A 20428-nucleotide genomic window follows, 5' to 3' on the forward strand; every position below is an offset into this window, starting at 1 on the left:
AAGGTTCAAAAACCTTTCGAGCAGTCAGTTCTTGGGTTTGACAAGGTGAAGCCTGGTAATCTGAGGGTGTTAAATGCCCTACTTCTTGTTGGCCATCATTTGTTGAGGCATTCTTATCACTGGGATTTGTCAAGGTTTACTTGTCATCTCACTTCAGTGGTTATTCCTTCGACCTAAGCTTTATTTCATTACTTGGGCAAAGCTTGATCTCATTGGCCACGCTTGGCCTCAGCTTCCTATTTGGATCCAGCTCACTCCAATGGGATTTCTCACCAACCCAAACATAAACAAATCTTGATCAAGATTGGCTTACCTAAATCAACTGGGATTCTCTCCTGGAATTAAGGGATAAAACTGAGTCATCTTAGGATTCATTCCTATATCTTCGAAGCTAATATCTTCTCCTAGAACTTAAGAGGTTGTTCAACGAGGATAAGGCTCCTCGGAATTGACCTAGACTCGTAGTCCTAACCAGCAATGATCACTAATCCTAATCCTATATGAAGGATTTAGGTGAACCAGTATAAATAACAAAGGATCGCTCCTTTGAGGTAACACAATCTCAATTACAGCTCAGAGCTATTCCGTTCACCTTGCCATTGCTCCACATCTAACTTAAGCATTGAAATGGCTTTCCTGGCAAACCCAGGGGCAATCTCATGATAAGACCTTAGGATCAGTCTCTGACCCGAGCTAGGTGTCGTCTTCTCCAAACAAAATATATTAGTGATCAGATTTCTCCATCATCTAGATTGCAGACACAGCAGACAGTATATTGCATGGTCAAACACTCATATTTTCCTTTTATATGACTCGCAATAGGGGTGTCAACATTCCATTTAGTTCTGCAACATTATTGAATGCTGTAAGTGTAGGTATAGAAACAGAAAAGGCATGTTTCATGCAAAATATAGCATATTAACTAAATACTGGGTCAATACAAGTTTCATTGAGAAAAAATATGGGAATGGCTCAGAAAAGAAGGATAGCAATCATAGAGCTACGAGAACTATGAGTCTATGACCACAACCAGAAAATACCAAGACTATCTACATCCAAATCTATGCTAACACTAAGTTTGAGACTCAATGGTGAATGATTTATGAGAACAAGAGAACAAATGGCAATCACCTTCCACCGATTTATTTGGTGCAGAACACCAGGTTCACACACAGCTTTTGCGTTTTCCACACTGCAACCTCCTTCTAGATTCTTTAAAGCTGCACGAAGAGCCTGCATTCTATGTCAGATCCACGCAGCATATCTACAAAGGATTTTGCCATAGAAAAATGCTTCCATAACCACTATAAAGAACAGCCACTAAAAATGGATACCTGAACATAACCCTCCACTTTTCCCAAGGTACAGGCCTTATCAGGCATATACTTCGATGAGTAGCTATGAGTTGTTGGCCCTTTCTGCTTGTCCATTTCTGCTTCCAGAGTTGTTGAAGACATGGCATCTTTCATTAAATTCAATACTCTGCATTGCATGAACTAGCATCAGAAACAAAGGAATTTTAATGCATTGTCATGTCCAATCAAGCAATGCATCTAGGGAACACCATGCTATTAAGCCCAAATAGATAACTGGAAAGAAAAAAGTCACTGAATTACAGTTACCTCTGTTTAGAAACATCATCTAGCTGCAGCAAAATACTCATATCCTTTGCAACAGGCTCATCAGTTTGGGCTTGCTTATTTTCAGTAACAGAAGTGTCCTCATTCATAGAGTTCATCAAGGCATATAACCCATCTCCCGAGGAAGGCCTACTTCCATCAGTGGTGGATTTAAAGACTTCAGTAGAAGCAATGTTATTCCAAGCCTTTCTACTTGAGCCCTCTGCTTTCTGTTTCTTTGAAGAACTGGATCCAATCAGTCTTTTTAGATTCATTTTGGAAGGATCACCCCCTCTAACGGTTGAAGACAACTGTAATTTCCCAAGACTTCTCTTCCTGGAAGTGTCTTCTGAGAATAGACTTCTCTCCTTTTGTGGAACTTTCTCTTTGCTTAAGTGTTGCCAGGATGTTTCTTTCTTCTTGTTTTGTCCATCAACTGGGAATTTTATATGGTTTCTAATTGGAGTATTAATTCTTGTATCAATCTCGTGTTCTCTGGTAAAGCAAAAAGAATAGTGAATAATTTGAAGCTAATGTCTAGAAAATGAACAGCTGGGAACATGATAGCACCTACAAGCAAAATATTAAAATATGATTAGGAAAATCATCCCATGCCCTTCGCACGATGCCCTCATCTTCCTTATTTTCAAAAGCAATCTCCCTGCTCAAAGAAAACAAAACATCAACCACTAGAACACAGTAGTTAACAATTTAGATGGCAGGTTCTCCTGAAAATAACATGCAGCAAATAGTAGACACAAGTAAATTGTACCGAGGCAAGCATTTTCTATGATATGACTTGGGACAACGCCTGCATACAGCAAATTTGAAATCAGCATCCTCCTTATTTTCACCCTGTTTGCAGACAATGCATTTGTGGACAGGACATATGAAAGATTCCCCAGCAAGAATCTTCTTCCGAAGGTCTTCTGCCTCAGCAGGACTCTTGTGATGGAGCAATTTGGCAACACAATGTGGATGGTAAAAATGACCACAGGTTGCAGAAACACATTGGAAGACCTAAAAAGAATTTTAATGAAAATTCAAGCAATTCCAAAGGAAAGATGGTAATTATCCACAATGGAGTGGAGAACACCAAGCAACAGAATTTCTTCCAGAGATATTAATTGCCTAAAGCATAAGATTAAATGCTTGATCTTTAGTAAGAAAAAAAACATACAAAAATCAAAAAAGGAGCATCAAGGGGATGCAGACAGCGTACACAAATCATAAAGAAACTATGCAATCTTCAGCATTCAGGGTACTCAAAACACCAAAAAAGTGTCATTGATTGGAAACGAATTCCATGCGACATCTATATAAATATTCAGAAAACTAAAATTTCAATCTAAAGATTTGGTAATACTGAAAAGAACAAGGCTTTGCCTCCCAAACAATCTATAATGAGCACAACAGAACCACCACTTCATAATGTTTCCTATTTTATCCAATTGCTGCACCACTCCAACACAGCATTAGCTGAACCACCTTAACTAGAAAACACTATCTGAACATGAGGAACACCCAACATAAAGGTAGACAACTCAGTAGCCAACACACAATAGATAACATAAGGATGCTCGATAACTACTATCAGCTCATCCAACAACTGTGCTACACAACAATTTTTCACGAGTCCAGTCCAAACAGGGTGAAGGTGAACAGGGTCATAATTTTGCAGATAAAACAAAACCAGATATATGCCAACAGAAATTGGCAACCAAATGAATATTCACTTGACATCAAGCAAGGGCAGCAAGCAAATCTGCCACATTGACATCAGGCAAGGGCAGTGGTCATTAGTTGAACCTATAACCCCATGTCATGTGTTAAAGTACTTACCAAGGTTACCAGTTATGCCAGGCAATACCTTCAAAGGTATCATAATGGAAGATTTCAGAAGAGAATAAGTGTCAGCATTAGAAGTAAGTTGACCAAACATAATTAAGGGCATCCCTAGAGCATGAAGCTCCCTGCTTTGCGAGGATTAGGGGAGGGCTGAATTTTTATGCAGCCTTCCCCTTGATTTTTGGCAAAAAGGTTGTTTCCACAACTTAGACCCATGACCTTCTAATCACTAATGAGCAACCTTACTATTGCTACCAAGGCACACCTTGACCAAAAATAATTAAGGAAAACAAGAAAAGAAAAAGTAAAAGAAGAGGAAGAGAAAGAATAGAGAGAACGGGAATTTCTTAGTAAGTTTAAATAAATGCGAAGAAACAGCAAGGCCTGTGCAAAGCAAAAACCATTAACAGAAAAAATTCTAAAATATAAGGGCAATCGGAGCTAAATAAGAAACCATCAATGCTTCATAATAGAACTTTAGATAATGACCTGGAGAACCCCTGATAAAGTCAACAGGGAAAGGCACAACTGAATTTAATGTAGTGCAAGCCCTCGACCCTTAATTACCTTACTGAAATTAACAAAGAAATGGGACACATCATAGCTACAGAATCATTTCCAAGGATCATTGAGTCATCTCAAAGGTAGAATTACTTTTCTGTTTCAGGCTACCAGTTAAAAAATTTCTTAGAAGATTCTTTTGATTGTTAATCTTAAAAATGCTAGCGCATGATGTATGCCCTTCATTTAAATAATTCAAACTAGCTAATCTTGACCAACTAGCATGCTTGGCAATTCACATGCATAAATATACAAACATTAGCACAGTAGTTTAATTTTCCAGAAAAATGCATTACCTCTGCACCAGATAATCTATCAGAAGAGCCTAGTTCCCCACAAGCAAAGCACTGGTGCTGTTTGTATTGACAATTCTTACAGAAAAAGATATTTATACACTGCAAAATACACGCACAAATTTAGACACTAAGCTAAAAATCTTACATAAGCCATAAACCAACCTGAACTATTAAAACAATCAGGTAGAAATGAAAGAATCACATACTTCTGCTTGTTCCTTAGAAAAACCAAGAGATTTACAGTTGGATTTGAAACCTTCTTCTACAGTAGCATGAAATGACCTCATGCAGCTCCCATCACAACTGCAGGACCCACAATAATGCCAATTCTCAAACAAAAGAAGCTACTTAAAAATGAGCCAATCAAATAAGAAATAAGCTCTACAAGATTACACATCCATACAATACAAGAGTTGATTCATTCTAAATGTTGTACATAAGAAATGAAAGATTTTGACAACTTTTCTTGGAGAATCAATCGAGCGAGATTCATCCCAATCAAACTCCTGTGATTGTGGGATTGGCTGTGGGATCTTTCCATGTTTATTGTTTGACTTTTTTGTACAGAATTGATTATGTTTCCTTTCCTCATAGTTTCCTTAATGTAATCTTTCCTGCTTTGCAAAGCTGTGTGTGTATATATAGGGTGATTGGCCCTACTGTATGACTACAAAAAAACTATTACAGCTTTTCACATGGCATCAAAGTGAAGCAAGAGCTTCAAGGCGCTAACAGAAAAAAACACGTGAGAAAGAGAAGAAAGAAAATATTCTTGCTGAAAAGAAAAAATTTATTGAATGAACAAAGAATACAGAAATAAAGGTATAGCTGAATATTTATACTCAGCTATCCTTAATAACAAACTGTTGCAACTTGCAACAACAAATTGTAACTACAGCCTAATTAATCCGCCTAACATAATAGCATAACAGTAATCAGCATAACAACTTACAACCAATACAACAGTAACACAATATAAAGAAATACACATAACAAGATTAATCAACATTATTTCCTTCTACATTCCCCCTCAAATCAGACTCCATGGCAGAAGAAGATGCTGGAATTATGCTCAATTAAGGCTGATCTTTAGGATCAGTGTTTTATGTAAATATTATGTAAATATAGAAAGACAATAATGTAAATTAGGATGACAGGATGTTGTTTATTATTTCTTTCCTTCTTTGCTAATAATCCTCTCCTTAAAAGAAGATAGTGTACACATTCATTTTTATTCAATCAAGACATTGTCTTTGATAATTTCTAAGTTGGTATTAGAGCAAGATTAAATCACAGTCATATACTGTGAAAAACCCTCGACACCCTTTTAATCACAACCTTCCATTTCCTGTGAAACCCTAAGCTGCCTCTTCATCCATCAGATCCAGTACCCATCAGCCTACAGCCGCCATCGGCCCTCCTAACCGTCGCTTCCATCGGCCACCCTAGCCGCTGCCGATCTCAGGTCCAATACCCATCAACACAACCGCTAGAGAGCCATTGGACACAGCCTCTTTAGAGCCCGTCAACGGGGCTGGTTCAAACGTCGTTGACCGCTGTCGACTGCCACACCCTACGCGGCCGTTTCAGACGCCATCCAACCACCAGCCACCACAACCCAAAGTCGCCGCTGTATCCTAGAGTTGTTGTTGTCCTTACACCAATAGCCACCTCCCAGGTTTTATTAAACGTGTTTCTCTTCCTATTCTTCCGCTTCCAACTAGTTCAATTATGTCAGAAGTTACATCTGAATCCATCCCAAATCTTGTCGCTACCATCCAAACAAGAATTCCAGCGACCCATTCCAGTACCCATTCTGTTCAAATCACCACCATTCGTTTAAATGGTGAGAATTTTCTTCGCTGGTCTCAATCTGCCCAGATGTAAATTCGTGGGCAAGGAAAAATTGGCTACATAATAGGGGAGAAGAAGGAACCTGCAGCAAATGATCCATTGTACTCATTTGGGATGTTGAAAACTCTATGGTAATGACATGGCTAGTCAATTCCATGGATGAAGATATCAGTTCCAATTAAATGTGCTATCCTACTGCAAAGGAATTATGGGATAATGTAAATTAAATGTACTCAAACCTAGGGAACCAATCTCAGGTTTTTGAATTGACTCTGAAGTTGGGAGAGGTCCGACAAGGAGATGATTCTGTCACTAAGTACTTCCATTCTTTGAAGCGATTGTGGCAAGATCTTGATCTCTTCAACACGTATGAGTGGAAATCTACAGATGATTGCAACCACCACAAAAAACTGGTTGAAAATGGTCGTATTTACAAGTTTCTTGCTGGTCTCAATGTTGAATTTGATGAAGTGCGAGGAAGGATCATTGGTCGGTCTCCCCTTCCTCCTACTGGTGATGCATTTGCTGAAGTTAGAAGAGAAGAAAGCCGAAGGAGTGTCATGCTAGGAAAAAAGACCACTGGTGAGTCCCTTGAAAATTCTGCCCTAATTACTGCCTATAAGGCTGAAAATTATCAGCGTAGGAACGATGAGCGACCTCGGGTCTGGTGTGACCATTGCAACAAGCCACGCCATACTCGTGAGACTTGCTGGAAACTTTATAGCAAACCGGCTAATTAGAAGAGCAATAAGCAAGGAAAAAAGAACCACTGTGGGGTAGGGTCCCTACTGCCAATGGCGATGATACTGGTCCCTTCAACAAAGAGCAAATTGATCAACTTTTGCAGCTGTTAAGATCCAATTCCTCATCTGGTATTCCTAGTGTTTCCTTGGCACACACAGGTAGAAAACCTAACGCCCTTTCTTGTCTTCATTTCTCCATGGGTTATAGATTTCAAAGCCTCCGATCATATGACTAGTTCTTCTCATTTCTTTAATACCTATTCTCCTTGCTCTGGCAATGAAAAAATTAGAATCGCTGATGGTAGTTTTTCACCCATTGCAGGCAAAGGGCTTATTAAACTGACTGAGAATATTAATCTCACTTTTGTCCTTCATGTTCCTAACTTATCCTGCAATCTTTTGTCTATTAGTAAAATGTACAAAGATTCTAATTGTCGTGTTACTTTCTTTGACTCTCATTGTGAATTTCAGGACCAGAGTTGGGGACGATGATTGGGCGTGCTAGGATGATTGAAGGTCTTTACTACTTTAATGATATCTCTGTTGGAAATAAAAAAGCTCAGGGCTTTAGTAGTACTAATTCAATTCCTGTTCCAGACACAATTATGCTATGGCATCTTAGACTTGGCCATCCTAGTTTTGCCTATTTTAAACATTTATTTCCTGATTTGTTTAAAGGAATAGATTATTCATTTTTCAATGTGTTAGTTGCATCTTGACAAAAAATCATCGTTCTACATATTTACCAACACCTTACCAAGCGTCACGTCCAAACCTTTTTATATAATTCATAATGATGTTTGGAGTCCATCTACAATTTCTACTATTTCTGGAAAATGATGGTATGTTACATTTATTGATAATCATACACATTTGTGTTGGATTTATTTTATGCAAAAAAAATCTGAAGTGGAATACTTATTCAAAAATTTTTACACTATGATTGAAAATCAATTTCAAACCAAAATTGGTATTTTACACTTTGACAATAACACCCAATATTTTAACGAGCACTTGGGAGATTTTTTGAAAACAAAAGGTATTCACCACACATCTATTTGTCGGAATACTCCTCAACAGAATGGCATTGCTAAACGTAAAAACAAATATTTACTCGAAGTTGCAAGTGCCATAATGTTTTCTATGCATATTTCAAAATATTTATGAGGTGAAGCTATCTTGATAGCGTCCTATTTGATAAACAGGATGCCCACTAAAGTATTGAAGTACAAAACACCTCTTGAGTGCTTGAAAGAAGTTTTTCCCAACACTTGGTTACATTCGAAACTTCCTATCACAATTTTTGGATGTACTGTGTATGTTCATATACCTAATCAATTTCATTCCAAACTTGATCCTAGGGTAGTCAAATGCGTTTTTTTGGGTTATGCCTCACATCAAAAAGGCTATAAGTGCTATGATCCTCACACAAAAAAATTCTTTATCAGTATGGATGTTTCATTTTTTGAAAAACAACTCTATTTTACCCAAAATTCTCTTCAGGGGGAGAAACATGGAGTTGAAGATAATTTTTGGGATGTTTCTGTCCCACTTCCAAGCGCAACTTGTCCTACTCAAGAACCACATGGTTCTAATAATGGTCACTTAGGAGATTCTGATTCTAGTTCTTTGGTGCCCAATGAAAGAGTTTCTCGTGCAGGGGGAGAAGTACTACAGACTAATCATCATGATCTGAATTCTGAACTTCAGGTTTATACTAGGCAAAGATTTCATCAAAGGAACAAAGACCTGAATATCAACTCTGCACAAAATCAATTTGAAAACCCGAGCAATGGCACTGTAAGTTCAAGAAATCCCATATCAACTTCTAGTTTACTTCCTTCAACTATGCCCGATAGTTCCCCAGTTGATTCTTCAACTATTATCAATTATTTACCTACTATTCCTAATCTTGATGTTCCTATAGCCATTAGGAAAGGTGTCAGAAGCTGCACTAAACATCCTATTGCTAAATATCTCTCTTACCATAGACTATCAAAAAATCATAAAGCTTTCACATCAAGGATTTCACACTTGTTTGTTCCAAGGAATATACAGGAAGCTTTGGATGATCCGAATTGGAAATTAGCAGTCATAGAGGAGATGAATGCTCTAAGGCAAAGTGGCACTTGGGAGATAGTTTATTTGCCCAAAGGCAAGAAAATAGTATGGTGTAAATGGTGTTTACAATAAAGTGTAAAGCTGATGGGAGTGTTGAGAGGTACAAAGCCAAACTTGTGGCTAAGGGCTTCACCCAGACTTATGGAATTGACTACCAAGAGACCTTTCCTCCTATTGCTAAAATAAACTCTATCAGAATCCTATTGTCTCTTGCAATAAATTCAAATTGGTCTCTACACCAGCTTGATGTCAAAAATGTGTTTCTTAATGGTGATCTTGAAGAGGAGGTCTTCATGAGTTTGCCTCCGGGATTCGAAAAGAAACTTGGGAGTGACAAAGTATGTAGGCTAAAGAAATCCTTGTACGGTCTCAAACAGTCACCAAGAGCATGGTTTGAACATTTTGGAAAGGCAGATACCAATTATAGCTTCCTTCAGAGTCAGACAGATCACACTATATTTTATAAACACTCAAAAGATGGTAAAATTTCAATTTTGATTGTTTATGTTGATGAAATTATTTTAACCGGTGATGATGAGACAGAGTTAGCAGCCCTTAAGCAGAAACTTACGAAGGAGTTCCAAATTAAGGACCTGAAAATTTTAAAATACTTTCTTGGAATGGAGTTTGCAAGATCCAAAGAAAGTATTTTTGTCAATCAGAGAAAATATGTTCTTGATCTTCATGGAGAAACAGGTTTACTCGGTTGCAGGATGTCAGAGACTCCCATTGAGCCTAATGTGAAACTACAGGAAAGAGAACAATATCAGAGACTTGTGGGCAGGTTAATCTACTTGTCTCATACGCGACCTGATATTGCTTTTGCAATTAGTATGCCAAGTCAGTTTATGCACTCACCAGGGCCAGAGCATTTCGAGGTGGTCTATAGAATCCTAAGATATCGAAAAAGGACACCTGGCAAAGGGTTACTGTTCAAGAAACATGATCACTTGCAAGTTGAGATCTACACTGATGCAAATTGGGCAGAAAGTGTTAATGATAAGAGATCTACTTCAGGCTACTGTTCTTTTGTTGGGGGTAACCTAGTCACCTGGCGAAGCAAAAAACAAAATGTAGTGGCTAGAAGTAGTGCAAAGGCAGAGTTTAGTGTTGTTGCCCATGAATTTTGTGAGGGAATGTGGATCAAACAAATACTTGAAGAGCTGAAGTTTTCTCATTCAGTACCTATAAAAGTCTACTGTGACAACAAGACTGCCATCTCTATAGCTCATAATCCAGTGTTGCATGACCGTACAAAACATATAGAGGTGGACAAACATTTCATCAAGGAGAAGATCGATGCTGGAGTAATATACATGCCATACCTTCCAATAACTGAACAAATTGTTGATATTCTAACTAAGGGTCTTCACAAAAAGCAGTTTGACAAACTTATTGGCAAGCTAACTATGGAAGATATCTACAAACTAGCTTGAAGGGGAGTGCTGGAATTATGTTCAATTAAGGCTGATCTCTAAGATCAATGTTTTATGTAAATATTATGTAAATAAAGAAAGACAATAATGTAAATTAGGATGATAGGATGTTGTTTATTATTTCTTTCTTTCTTTGCTAATAATCCTCTCCTTAAAAGAGGATAGTGTACACATTCATTTTTATTCAATCAAGACATTGTCTTTGATAATTTCTAAGTGAAGAAGACTTGGGCTTCAGCTTATCTAGAGTGGCAGTAGGGCTATGATCCACAGGTGATAGCTTGAGACCGAGTTTGTCACATACAAATAGAAACCTATCTCTCAGTAAGCCCTTAGTGAAAATATCAGCCACTTGATAAAGAGTAGGGACATACCTGATCTCAACTTCACCATTCTCCACCTTCTCTCAAACAAAATGAACATCAATCTCAATAAGCTTAGTGCGTGAATGAAACATAGGGTTTTCATCTATACTTTTTGTTGCTAGGTTGTCACTCCATATAACTGGAATTTTAGCACATGGATAACCTAATTCAAAACACACTGACTTTAGCCTTAAAATCTCAGTAACACCCTATGCAACAGCCCTATATTCGGCTTCTCTAACAAACCTAGCTACCACAAATTGTTTCCTTGAGCTCCAAAACCAACAAATTCTTGCCAAGGAATACACACAACCCACTGGTAAACCTTCTAGTAACTTTACAACCAGCATGATTAGTATCAGTGTAAACAGTTAGAGACAAATCACTAGGAGGAGCAAACAATAAACCCAGACCAACTGTTCCCTTAAGATAACGAAGTAGTCTTTTACAAGCTAGCCAATGTTGCTGTTTTGGGGAAGATAGAAACTAACTTAGTTTATTCAGCACAAAAGCAATATTCAGTCTGGTATATGTCAAATATTGGAGAGAACCAATGATGGATCTATAAAGGGATGGATTAGAAAATGGTTCACCCTCATCAATCAAAGAGACTCCTAGACTTACTAGTGTAGCACAAGGCTTGCAGGCTTGCATTGCTGCCTTTTTCAATAGATCTAAAGTATACATTGACTGATTAAGATATATCCCACTGCTATCTCTATAAGCTTCAAACCCTAGGAAGTAGTTCACTGATCCTAGTGTTTTGAGAGCAAAATGGGTATCTAAATCTCTAATACAAGACTGAAGAGCTGTAGAATCAAACCTGATAACAAGAACATCATCAACATAGACAAGAATGAACAAAACATATTGAGAGGTCTTCTTGATAAAGAGAGAAGCATCAGAAACAGCTCTTGTAAAACCCCAACCTTGTAAGGCAGTCCTTAATTTTGTATACCAAGCTCGAGGAGCTTGTTTAAGACCATATATAAACTTTTTCAATCTACAAACATGAGAAGGGAACTGTGCTTACAAAAGCCTCAAGCTATGACATATAAATTGTTTCAATTAAGTCTCCATTAAGAAAGGCGTTATTGACATCCACTTGCTAAATATCCCAACCAAAAGTAACAGCCAAAGAGAATAAAACCCAAATAGTGGGTGACTTAATCACAGGACTAAAGGTTTCAGCATAATCAATCCCGAGAGTTTGAAGAAATCCCTTAGCCACTAACCGGGCCTTATACTTGAGAATAGAACCATTAAGATTATAATTGACTCAAAACACCCATTTGCAATCAATGAGGTTCATATCAAAGGAGAAGGGAACTAGATCCCATGTGTCATCATGATGTAATACAGAGAACTCCTCTTACATAGCTCTAACCCAATGAGAATCTAAGAGAGCCTCATGAACTGAAATAGGCTCTAGGGTACTCACTAAAGCATGAGGGGAAGTGGTAACAAGCTGTTTGGATTTAGATCTTGTAATCATAGGATGGATAGAAGGGGATGGAGAAGCTTTAGGTTTGGGTAAAACAAGTTAAACAGGCTACTAAGCAACCAAGTGACAATTAGAAGAAGTGTCAGCAAAAAAAGGAGTGGAATGAAGAAATAGGGTGGAAAAACCACCAAAAGATGACTTAGAGGAAGAAAAAGGGCAAGAAGAAGATGGAAATAGTATAGACAAGGGATACTCATCAAGATTAAATTACACATGTCGAGAGACAAACTCTGCCCGATGGATGTAAACATTTGTAACCGACCTGAACATGACTATATCCAAGAAACACACCTTTGGTTGAATGAAAATCAAATTTGTGCTTGTTATAGGGTCTAAGATAAGGAAAACAAGTATAGCCAAAGGGTTAGAGAAGCAAGTAATTGGGTTGTTTGTGGTAAACCAATTCAAAGGGAGAGTGAAAATGGAAAGGAGAAGCTGGTAATAGGTTTATAGTGTAGATAGCAATTTGAAATGTTTCTACCCAAAATTGCAAGGGCATATGAGCATGGGCTAATAATGTAAGACCCATCTCGACTATATATCTATGCTTTTTTTCAGCCACGCCATTATGTTGGTGTGTATGAGGACATTGTCACAAACCTAGGGTTCGTGATAGGTTAGAAGAGGAATTGGGGAAGAAACTGAGAAGAAATGAAGAGAGAGATTGAATAGAATTAGGGAGAGAAGGAATGTAACAGTGAAGAACGAGAGAGAGAGAGAGAGAGAGAGAGAGAGAGAGAAATTGTAGAGAGAATCAGATATTCATTTCAATAATTTTCAGCATATCATCCCCTCCATTTACATCAGCCTTATATAGGCATATTTGTCCCCTAACAGCCTTGCACATGCAGCCATGTGCATCTAACTAATTGCTAGAATATCTCTAACAAACTATTCTACCCTATTACAATAATACCCTTTTATTACTCATAGGGTCATGACAATTCCCCCCTCCATAAGAGAGTTCTTGTCCCCAAGAACTTACCGCAAGTAGCTATTGCTCTTCATCCAATTCCAACCTTCTCTATGCAGATAATCCTCTTTTCTTTCTTTCTACTTCTAGGTCTCTTCTTCTTCATTCTTAGGTTTTCAAGATCAATTCCAAGTATGAATTGACCCAGAATTTCAATAGGGAAAACTTCATTACCATCCAAAACAAGTAAGAAGGGCAGATCTTCAGCCATTGTTGCTGTTACTCTATCCCCATTCAACCCACAGCCATGTTTTGCTGCAGAAATATCAACAGCAGCCTCAAAATGCAGCAATGGAGGTTTGTATTCTTTCCTTGAATACTCATACCAAGGCTGTTTGTGAGCATTAACATTAGGAGATGTTGCAACTTCACTTCCAGCCAACGATTGCTCAATAATTGACACCTGGCCAAGTGTTTCAGCACTAGTAAGAGTGCTTGAGAGGTTGTCAATTGATTGAGTGTCATCCTCCAATCCCTTTTCCTCACTTTTTTCTTCCTCCTCCTCTTCCCCTTCTTCCTTAAAGTTGGACTGCTCTTGTTGCAGAATCCCAAAAACATCACCATCGAGAACTTCTTTTCCAAATGAATCGGTGTGTTCCTTTAATTCTACTTTTGCCCACACACCTTGTACCGAACCCCCGCAAAGTCTGATATTGCTGCCAGCATTGTCATTATCGTCACCTTTCTTGTCCATTCCACCTAGGCCAATATACTTCTTCCACTCCGTATTGGAGGTAGGCAGTGAATCTGCTTCTCGCCTCCTAAATTTCTCCTTCAGCTGCTCCATTTTAAGGAATTCATCTTTGTTAAAATTTTCGTGATAATCATCAAAGTATTCCACCGGAAAGTTGTAATGATACTTCTTAATTAGTATCATTGCAAACTCTTGCAGCTTCTCGCGGAACATTTGACCGAATTCCTTGCACTCTGCTTGTATTACACTTCTTGTTTCTTTGTCAACTTGGCTAATCCCCTTCTTTTGTTCCCTGTTGCTGCCAACTGGAATTGCAGCCTTCTTTGGCTGCCATTGAGATTCCATTCCCGCTGAAAGTGAAGCATTCTGCTTCATGTATGCACTGCCTCCCCTAACTTCACGCGTAAAACACCCAACTGGAAATGCAACCTTCTTTGGCTGCCATTGAGGTTCCATTCCAGCTGAAGGTGAAGCATTCTGCTTCATGTATGCACTGCTTTCCATGACTGATTTTTCACCAACAGTATACTTCGAAGTCCAAGGAGCTATATACATACTGCTCTTCTTCACCTCTCCAATTCAAACAAAGTTAACCAATTCAAAGTTGAAATTACCCTTTGTTTACCTTACTAACAGCCTAGGATTTGATTGGAATTACCACCTGCGGAATTCCTGTTCACTGATTCGCTGCTCAATCCCTTCACCGGAGCCACAGACAAGTTGCCTTAACCTTCTCGATCTGGGCCAGAACTGTTCGTCCACCTCCTACCACCCAAGCAATCTTGCAATCTTGAACTTTAGCCTCTTATATTTGGCTGAGACCCCACAAAATTTAGCGGCAGTAAGAGGGATTGGAAGCTGGGCAGTGGCTGAGATCTGTTGCTAAAAAGCAACAGCCAAGATCGCCTGGGTTTGCTTGCTTCTATCACACACAGCGACTTGGATCCAGCCACTAGAACAGCTGTAATTTACACAAGCCGCTGGAATTGAATGCTAAGGATGTTCACGGAATTGGCCGGGGCTCTTCGCTTTTCCTGTTCAAACAACCACGTCTGCAACAATATCCAAAAATCAGATCATCAGCTCAACCCATCTGCTGTCAATCCAGATTTGCAACGGCCCTTGACACCACTGTTGTCCTTTCTTTAGAATCACACCTTAAGATCGCATGGAATCGAATAACCCAATCACCGACTAATGGTTGGAGGACCCCCCGCACTCCTCGAGTTCACCTTTCAAATCCGTCTCACTCTTCACCCTCCGATGGACTCCGATCCCCTCGAAACGTCCACCATTTGGATTGGATTTGCTTGCTTGTGCTCGCCTCACCCAATCACCATCCGTTTGGATTGGACCACTGGCTCGGTCACATAATTTATCGGAATTTCGCTGGGTTTGCTTCGCGTTCCACTTTCAGCCTCAAATAGCAGCCAACGTTCCACCCTGTGCTTCAGAATCAATTTTTGAGGGTCACCCGTAGCGACTGTGGATCAGATGCTAAGAATTTCCAAACTCCAGCAAACTGAACAGCTAAGCAACGGATCTGATTCTGCCTTCTGGCTCGTTTGTTGCAAAGTCTCTTACACTCGCCTCACCTTCTTGATCAACTACAGCAACTCGGAAAATAGCAACAAGTCACCCTGCTGTTACACCTTCAAGTCAACAACCTAATTTGAAGCAATTCATGCTTCCACCTTCAAGGTTGCTCCGATTCCGATCCCATACCTGCTGCGCCACTTGGATTTTTACTTCAAATTCAACTCGTATCACTGTCGAAACTTAAATCAATACCACAGCCAAGGATGGACTGCTCTAATACCATTTGTCACGAACCTAGGGTTCATGATAGGTTAGAAGAGGAATTGGGGAAGAAACTGAGAAGAAATGAAGAGGGAGATTGAATAGAATTAGGGAGAGAAGGAATGTAACAGTGAAGAACGAGAGAGAGAGAGAGAGAGAAAGAGAGAGAAATTGTAGAGAGAATCATATATTCATTTCAATAATTTTCAGCATATCATCCCCTCCATTTACATCAGCCTTATATAGGCATATTTGTCCCCTAACAGCCTTGCACATGCAGCCATGTGCATCTAACTAATTGCTAGAATATCCCTAACAAACTATTCTACCATATTACAATAATACCCTTTTATTACTCATAGGGTCATGACAGACATGTAAACCAATGCTGAATGCCATGATCACAAAGGTAGGGAAAAAAGGTTTTAAACTCTCCACCATTATCAATTTGTACAAATCTTAAGTTTGGATAGATATTTTAATTCAACAAACTTGTGAAAGGTTATAAAGGTGGCCAAGGCATCAGTTTTTTGTTTCAATGGATATAGCCATGTATATCTAGTATAGGCATTAACAAAAATGATATAATACCTATAACCTTCTACCTTCTGTGGAGATAACAAGAGATGGACCCCACAGATCAGAGTAAACCAATTCCAAAGGATTCTTTGCTGCAATTTTACAATTGGAGAAGGGAAACTAACGTAATTTTCCAATTCTACAAGAGTCACAAAAGGAAAGGGAAGAACTTGAACAAGGAATGAATTTTATTCAAAACAAACTGCAATACACTAAAAGAAGGATGCCCCAATCTTGTATGCCACTGTTGTCATACATTATTATTTTGAGCTACATTTATAGTAGAAGACAGTCCATGAAAAAATGAAAGTTGTCGTTTACATTTATTTAAAGAAGAAACACTTGTGGTAAAAGCTTTAGGCTTGACAGATGAACAAGACTTGGACACAGCATGATCAAATGCTAAGCCAGCTGATAAAATCCATCTTTAAGGAGTCCTCGAAATAGCACCAGCCATGTATCCTTGTCCTTAACCAAACAAGAATCAAAATGAAATTCAACATTATTATCTCTTGTAAGCTGAGAGACACTAATACAGTTTTTCTTCATATGAGGAACATGAAGAACATTGGACAAAGAAATGATAGAAGTAGGATTTGTTTGAGAATATAATTGACTAAGACCAACATGGGAAATAGGAAGTCTCTTACCATTTCCAACAACAACTTTATCAACATCATTATATGGAGAATGTAGAGACAGATTGTTAAGGCTTGAAGTAATGTGATTTGTTGCTCCAGAATCAACAAACCATGAAGGTTCTCCATGATAGATAGGCAAAGAGGACTAAGATTGAGTTTCTGAAGTATAAGGCAAATTACCATAGTGTGTCCCTTGTACAGAACCTACTTCACTCAAAAAGACCTCATTAGAATCACTAGGTATAGCTAGATAGGCTCACGGATCAGACTATGCCACATTACCAGGTCTTCCAAAATCTTGGCTAGGAGTCCTTTGAAAATTTCTATCAAACCTATGGTAACACTTATCAACGAAGTGACTAGGTTTTCCACATAACTGGCAGTATAATCTCATAGCATTAGACCCGCCATGACCTCTTCCCCCTCTATTCATGTAACCACCTCCTCTTGGAATAAAACCTCCTCTATTATGTACAGATCCACTTCCATTTTTAGACCAATAAGAGGCAACATTGGCATGCATAGTGATGATGATGCAGCAGTATCAAAATTAAGAGTAGAAGACATTGAAACATTCTTAGCAACCAGCCTTTGCTCATGCATCAACAAAAGATAGTGAACCTTTTTTAAGTTTATGTCATCTATTTAATAAGTAATGAGACTAACCACAGTCTCGTAGTCAACCAGATGCCATCTACTATTTTGAATGAGGCCATTCCACATACTTTACTTTTTCCTCGTGATCCCGTCTATCCTATCCCCCTTCGTGTCTTCGAATCAAGTGTGTGTTCCTAGGCTGCTCTCGTCATCAAAAGGGATATAAGTGCTACTCCCCCGAACTTGGTAGATATTTTCTCTCTTTTGATGTCACATTCTTTGAGTCTACACCTTTTTCCTCTTCTTCGTTTGATGGGTCTTCTTCCTCCATTCATGAGGTCCTACCTATCCCTTTTTTTCCTTCTCTGGTCCCAATACCTATTTATGTTCCTCCTGTTCCTCTCCAAACTTATCAGCGTCGTTCTAAGCCTCCACCAGTGCCTTTAGCTCCCACTCCTCCAATTGCAGATGATGGTATTTCTCCAAACTCATGTCTTCCTCCAAATGGTGACATTATTCTATCTCCCTCTGACTTTGCCCAAGCTCCCGTTCACCGTGGTACACGTTCCACTTGTAATCCTTGTCTGATTTATACATTTGTGAGCTATCATCATTTATCACCTGTTTATTCTACTTTTGTCTCTACTCTTTCGTTTGTTTCTATCCCTAAGACAGATGTTGAAGCTCTTTCTCACCCCGGGTGGAGACATGCTATGGATGAGGAGATGTCTGCCTTGTTAGCTAATGAGACATGGGATCTAGTTCCTCTCCCTCCGGGGAAGTCTGTTGTTGGTTGTCGGTGGGTGTTTACAGTTAAGGTTAGACCGAATGGTTTTATTGATCATCTGAAGGCTCGGTTGGTTATTAAGGGCTATACTCAAATTTTTGACCTGGATTATGGTGATACATTTTCTTATGTGGCTAAGATTGCTTATGTTCGTGTTTTTCTTGCTATAGCTGCTATTCAACAACAGCCTCTTTATCAGCTGAATGTTAAAAATGTTTTTCTTCACGATGACCTTCAAGAGGAAGTGTATATGGAGCAACCTCCTAGTTTTGTTGCTCAGGGGGAGTCTTGACTGATATGTTGCCTGAAGAAGTCCTTATATGGTCTGAACCAATCTCCTCGCTGTTGATTTGGTCGCTTCAGTTCGTTCATCCAATCTTTTGGTATGAGTAGAAGTAAAGCTGATCATTCTATTTTCTATCGCCATTCTCTTGGTGGAGTCATATTATTGGTGGTGTATGGTGGTAAGACAAAAATTGATTTCTAAAGAGATTAGTACGTCATTTGTTGGCTCTGATGACTAACTGATTGATCTTTTTGCCAAGCCGTTACAGGGTCCACGACTTATCTATATTTGTACCAAGCTAGGCACGTATGATATATATGTGTCCACTTGAGGGAGAGTATTAGAATAAGTATATTATATACAGTATTATATATATGTATGTGTGTGTAATATATATATATATATATAAAAGAGATAGGGTTGTACCTTGTGCTTAACCTAGTTGTACCTTATTGGTATATATAGATATACTACATTGTGAATAATAGAACACAACATTTTCCTCTCTCAAAACTTCACGATTGAAATGGAGTGCACCCCTCCCCCCCCCCCCCCATCCACCTCCTTCTATATCAAATATTGTCTTCATGTACAAGTGCACCCCTCCCCCCCCCCCCCCATCCACCTCCTTCTATATCAAATATTGTCTTCATGTACAAAACGAAGGAGTGAATAATAATTTCAAATTTGGAGGAACACCATAGTACCATAAAATCCACAACTTTTATGTTGAACATGTCCAAAATGGAATACATGGAATGTATTTTCAACAAAAATAAAAGCATGGATAATGATGTCATGGAAGACTTGAAAATCAAGCCACTGCTGAAAAAGATCAGTTTAGATATTTTAAGACGTATTGTTCACAAACAGTGAGAGATTACTGAGGATGTTATTGCCAATATTTTAAGCAATTTAAAAATCCCCTTAGGCTAAAAATGAAGCATTATCAGATGGGTACAAAACCATGTTTAATGTATGACATAGAATGTTGGAAAACTAATAAAACATCTATAAAAAAGAAAACTTAAGATTGAATGCGTACTACAGTTCCGTTCCACCATCATCACAAATTGCACAAATAGGATCAAACGGGTCACTTTGTTCAACAGAACCATCATCTTCTTCATTTGCATCTGCCATATAATCATCTTCAATGTCCTGCCAAATCAGCAATCTCTTATTACTACCTCATCATAAATCATGTACACTGGGGGTGGGGTTGGGTAGGGTTGGGGGGAAGGTTACAACCTCGTTAAAAGCTTCCTTTTTCCTCTGAGGCATCTCCTTGAGAAATGTAACCAAGAACTGTACAAAGTAAACATTCATCAATGATGACCTTACAAACAACAAAGTCATAAAGGACCACAGGCAAACAAAAATATATAATTTTTTTATGGATAATATGAAATGGAAAATTTTAAATAAACCTAATACAGATAGGACTAAAAAAACAATTGCACAAGCAATGCAAAACATACACAACTGCTAGGAAAAGAAAAAGAAGTTAAGCTAAACACGGACAAGAAAATGATAGCACATTTAAGAGCTCATACCCACAATAGCCAATGACCATATAGATTAAAGACGATGAAGATTGAAGAATCTTCTACCAACGAAGTAAGGTGCAACCACAAAAAAAAAAAAAAAAATAGAAAAGCTTCTACCCATAATGTAAGGTGCAAGCATCCTGATACAAAAGTGCGAAGACAGGCTAATATGGT

General features: G+C 38.5%; 1 protein-coding gene across 1 annotated transcript in view; it reads right to left on the reverse strand.

Annotated features, from left to right (window-relative positions):
• LOC127792426 (protein ENHANCED DOWNY MILDEW 2-like) overlaps positions 1-20428 on the reverse strand; it is a 134090-nt gene that overhangs the window by 94894 nt on the left and 18768 nt on the right. Inside the window, exons 4-12 of the mRNA XM_052322910.1 lie at positions 19956-20012; positions 19750-19865; positions 4531-4627; positions 4325-4423; positions 2392-2639; positions 2194-2280; positions 1623-2114; positions 1335-1482; positions 1132-1233 (exon numbers count right to left, since the gene is read on the reverse strand). Of these exons, the coding sequence (XP_052178870.1) occupies positions 1132-1233; positions 1335-1482; positions 1623-2114; positions 2194-2280; positions 2392-2639; positions 4325-4423; positions 4531-4627; positions 19750-19865; positions 19956-20012 (1446 nt within the window). The remainder of the gene's footprint in view (positions 1-1131; positions 1234-1334; positions 1483-1622; positions 2115-2193; positions 2281-2391; positions 2640-4324; positions 4424-4530; positions 4628-19749; positions 19866-19955; positions 20013-20428) is intronic.

This window comes from Diospyros lotus, chromosome 15, assembly GCF_014633365.1.
Source record: "Diospyros lotus cultivar Yz01 chromosome 15, ASM1463336v1, whole genome shotgun sequence".
Classification (NCBI taxonomy): domain Eukaryota; kingdom Viridiplantae; phylum Streptophyta; class Magnoliopsida; order Ericales; family Ebenaceae; genus Diospyros; species Diospyros lotus.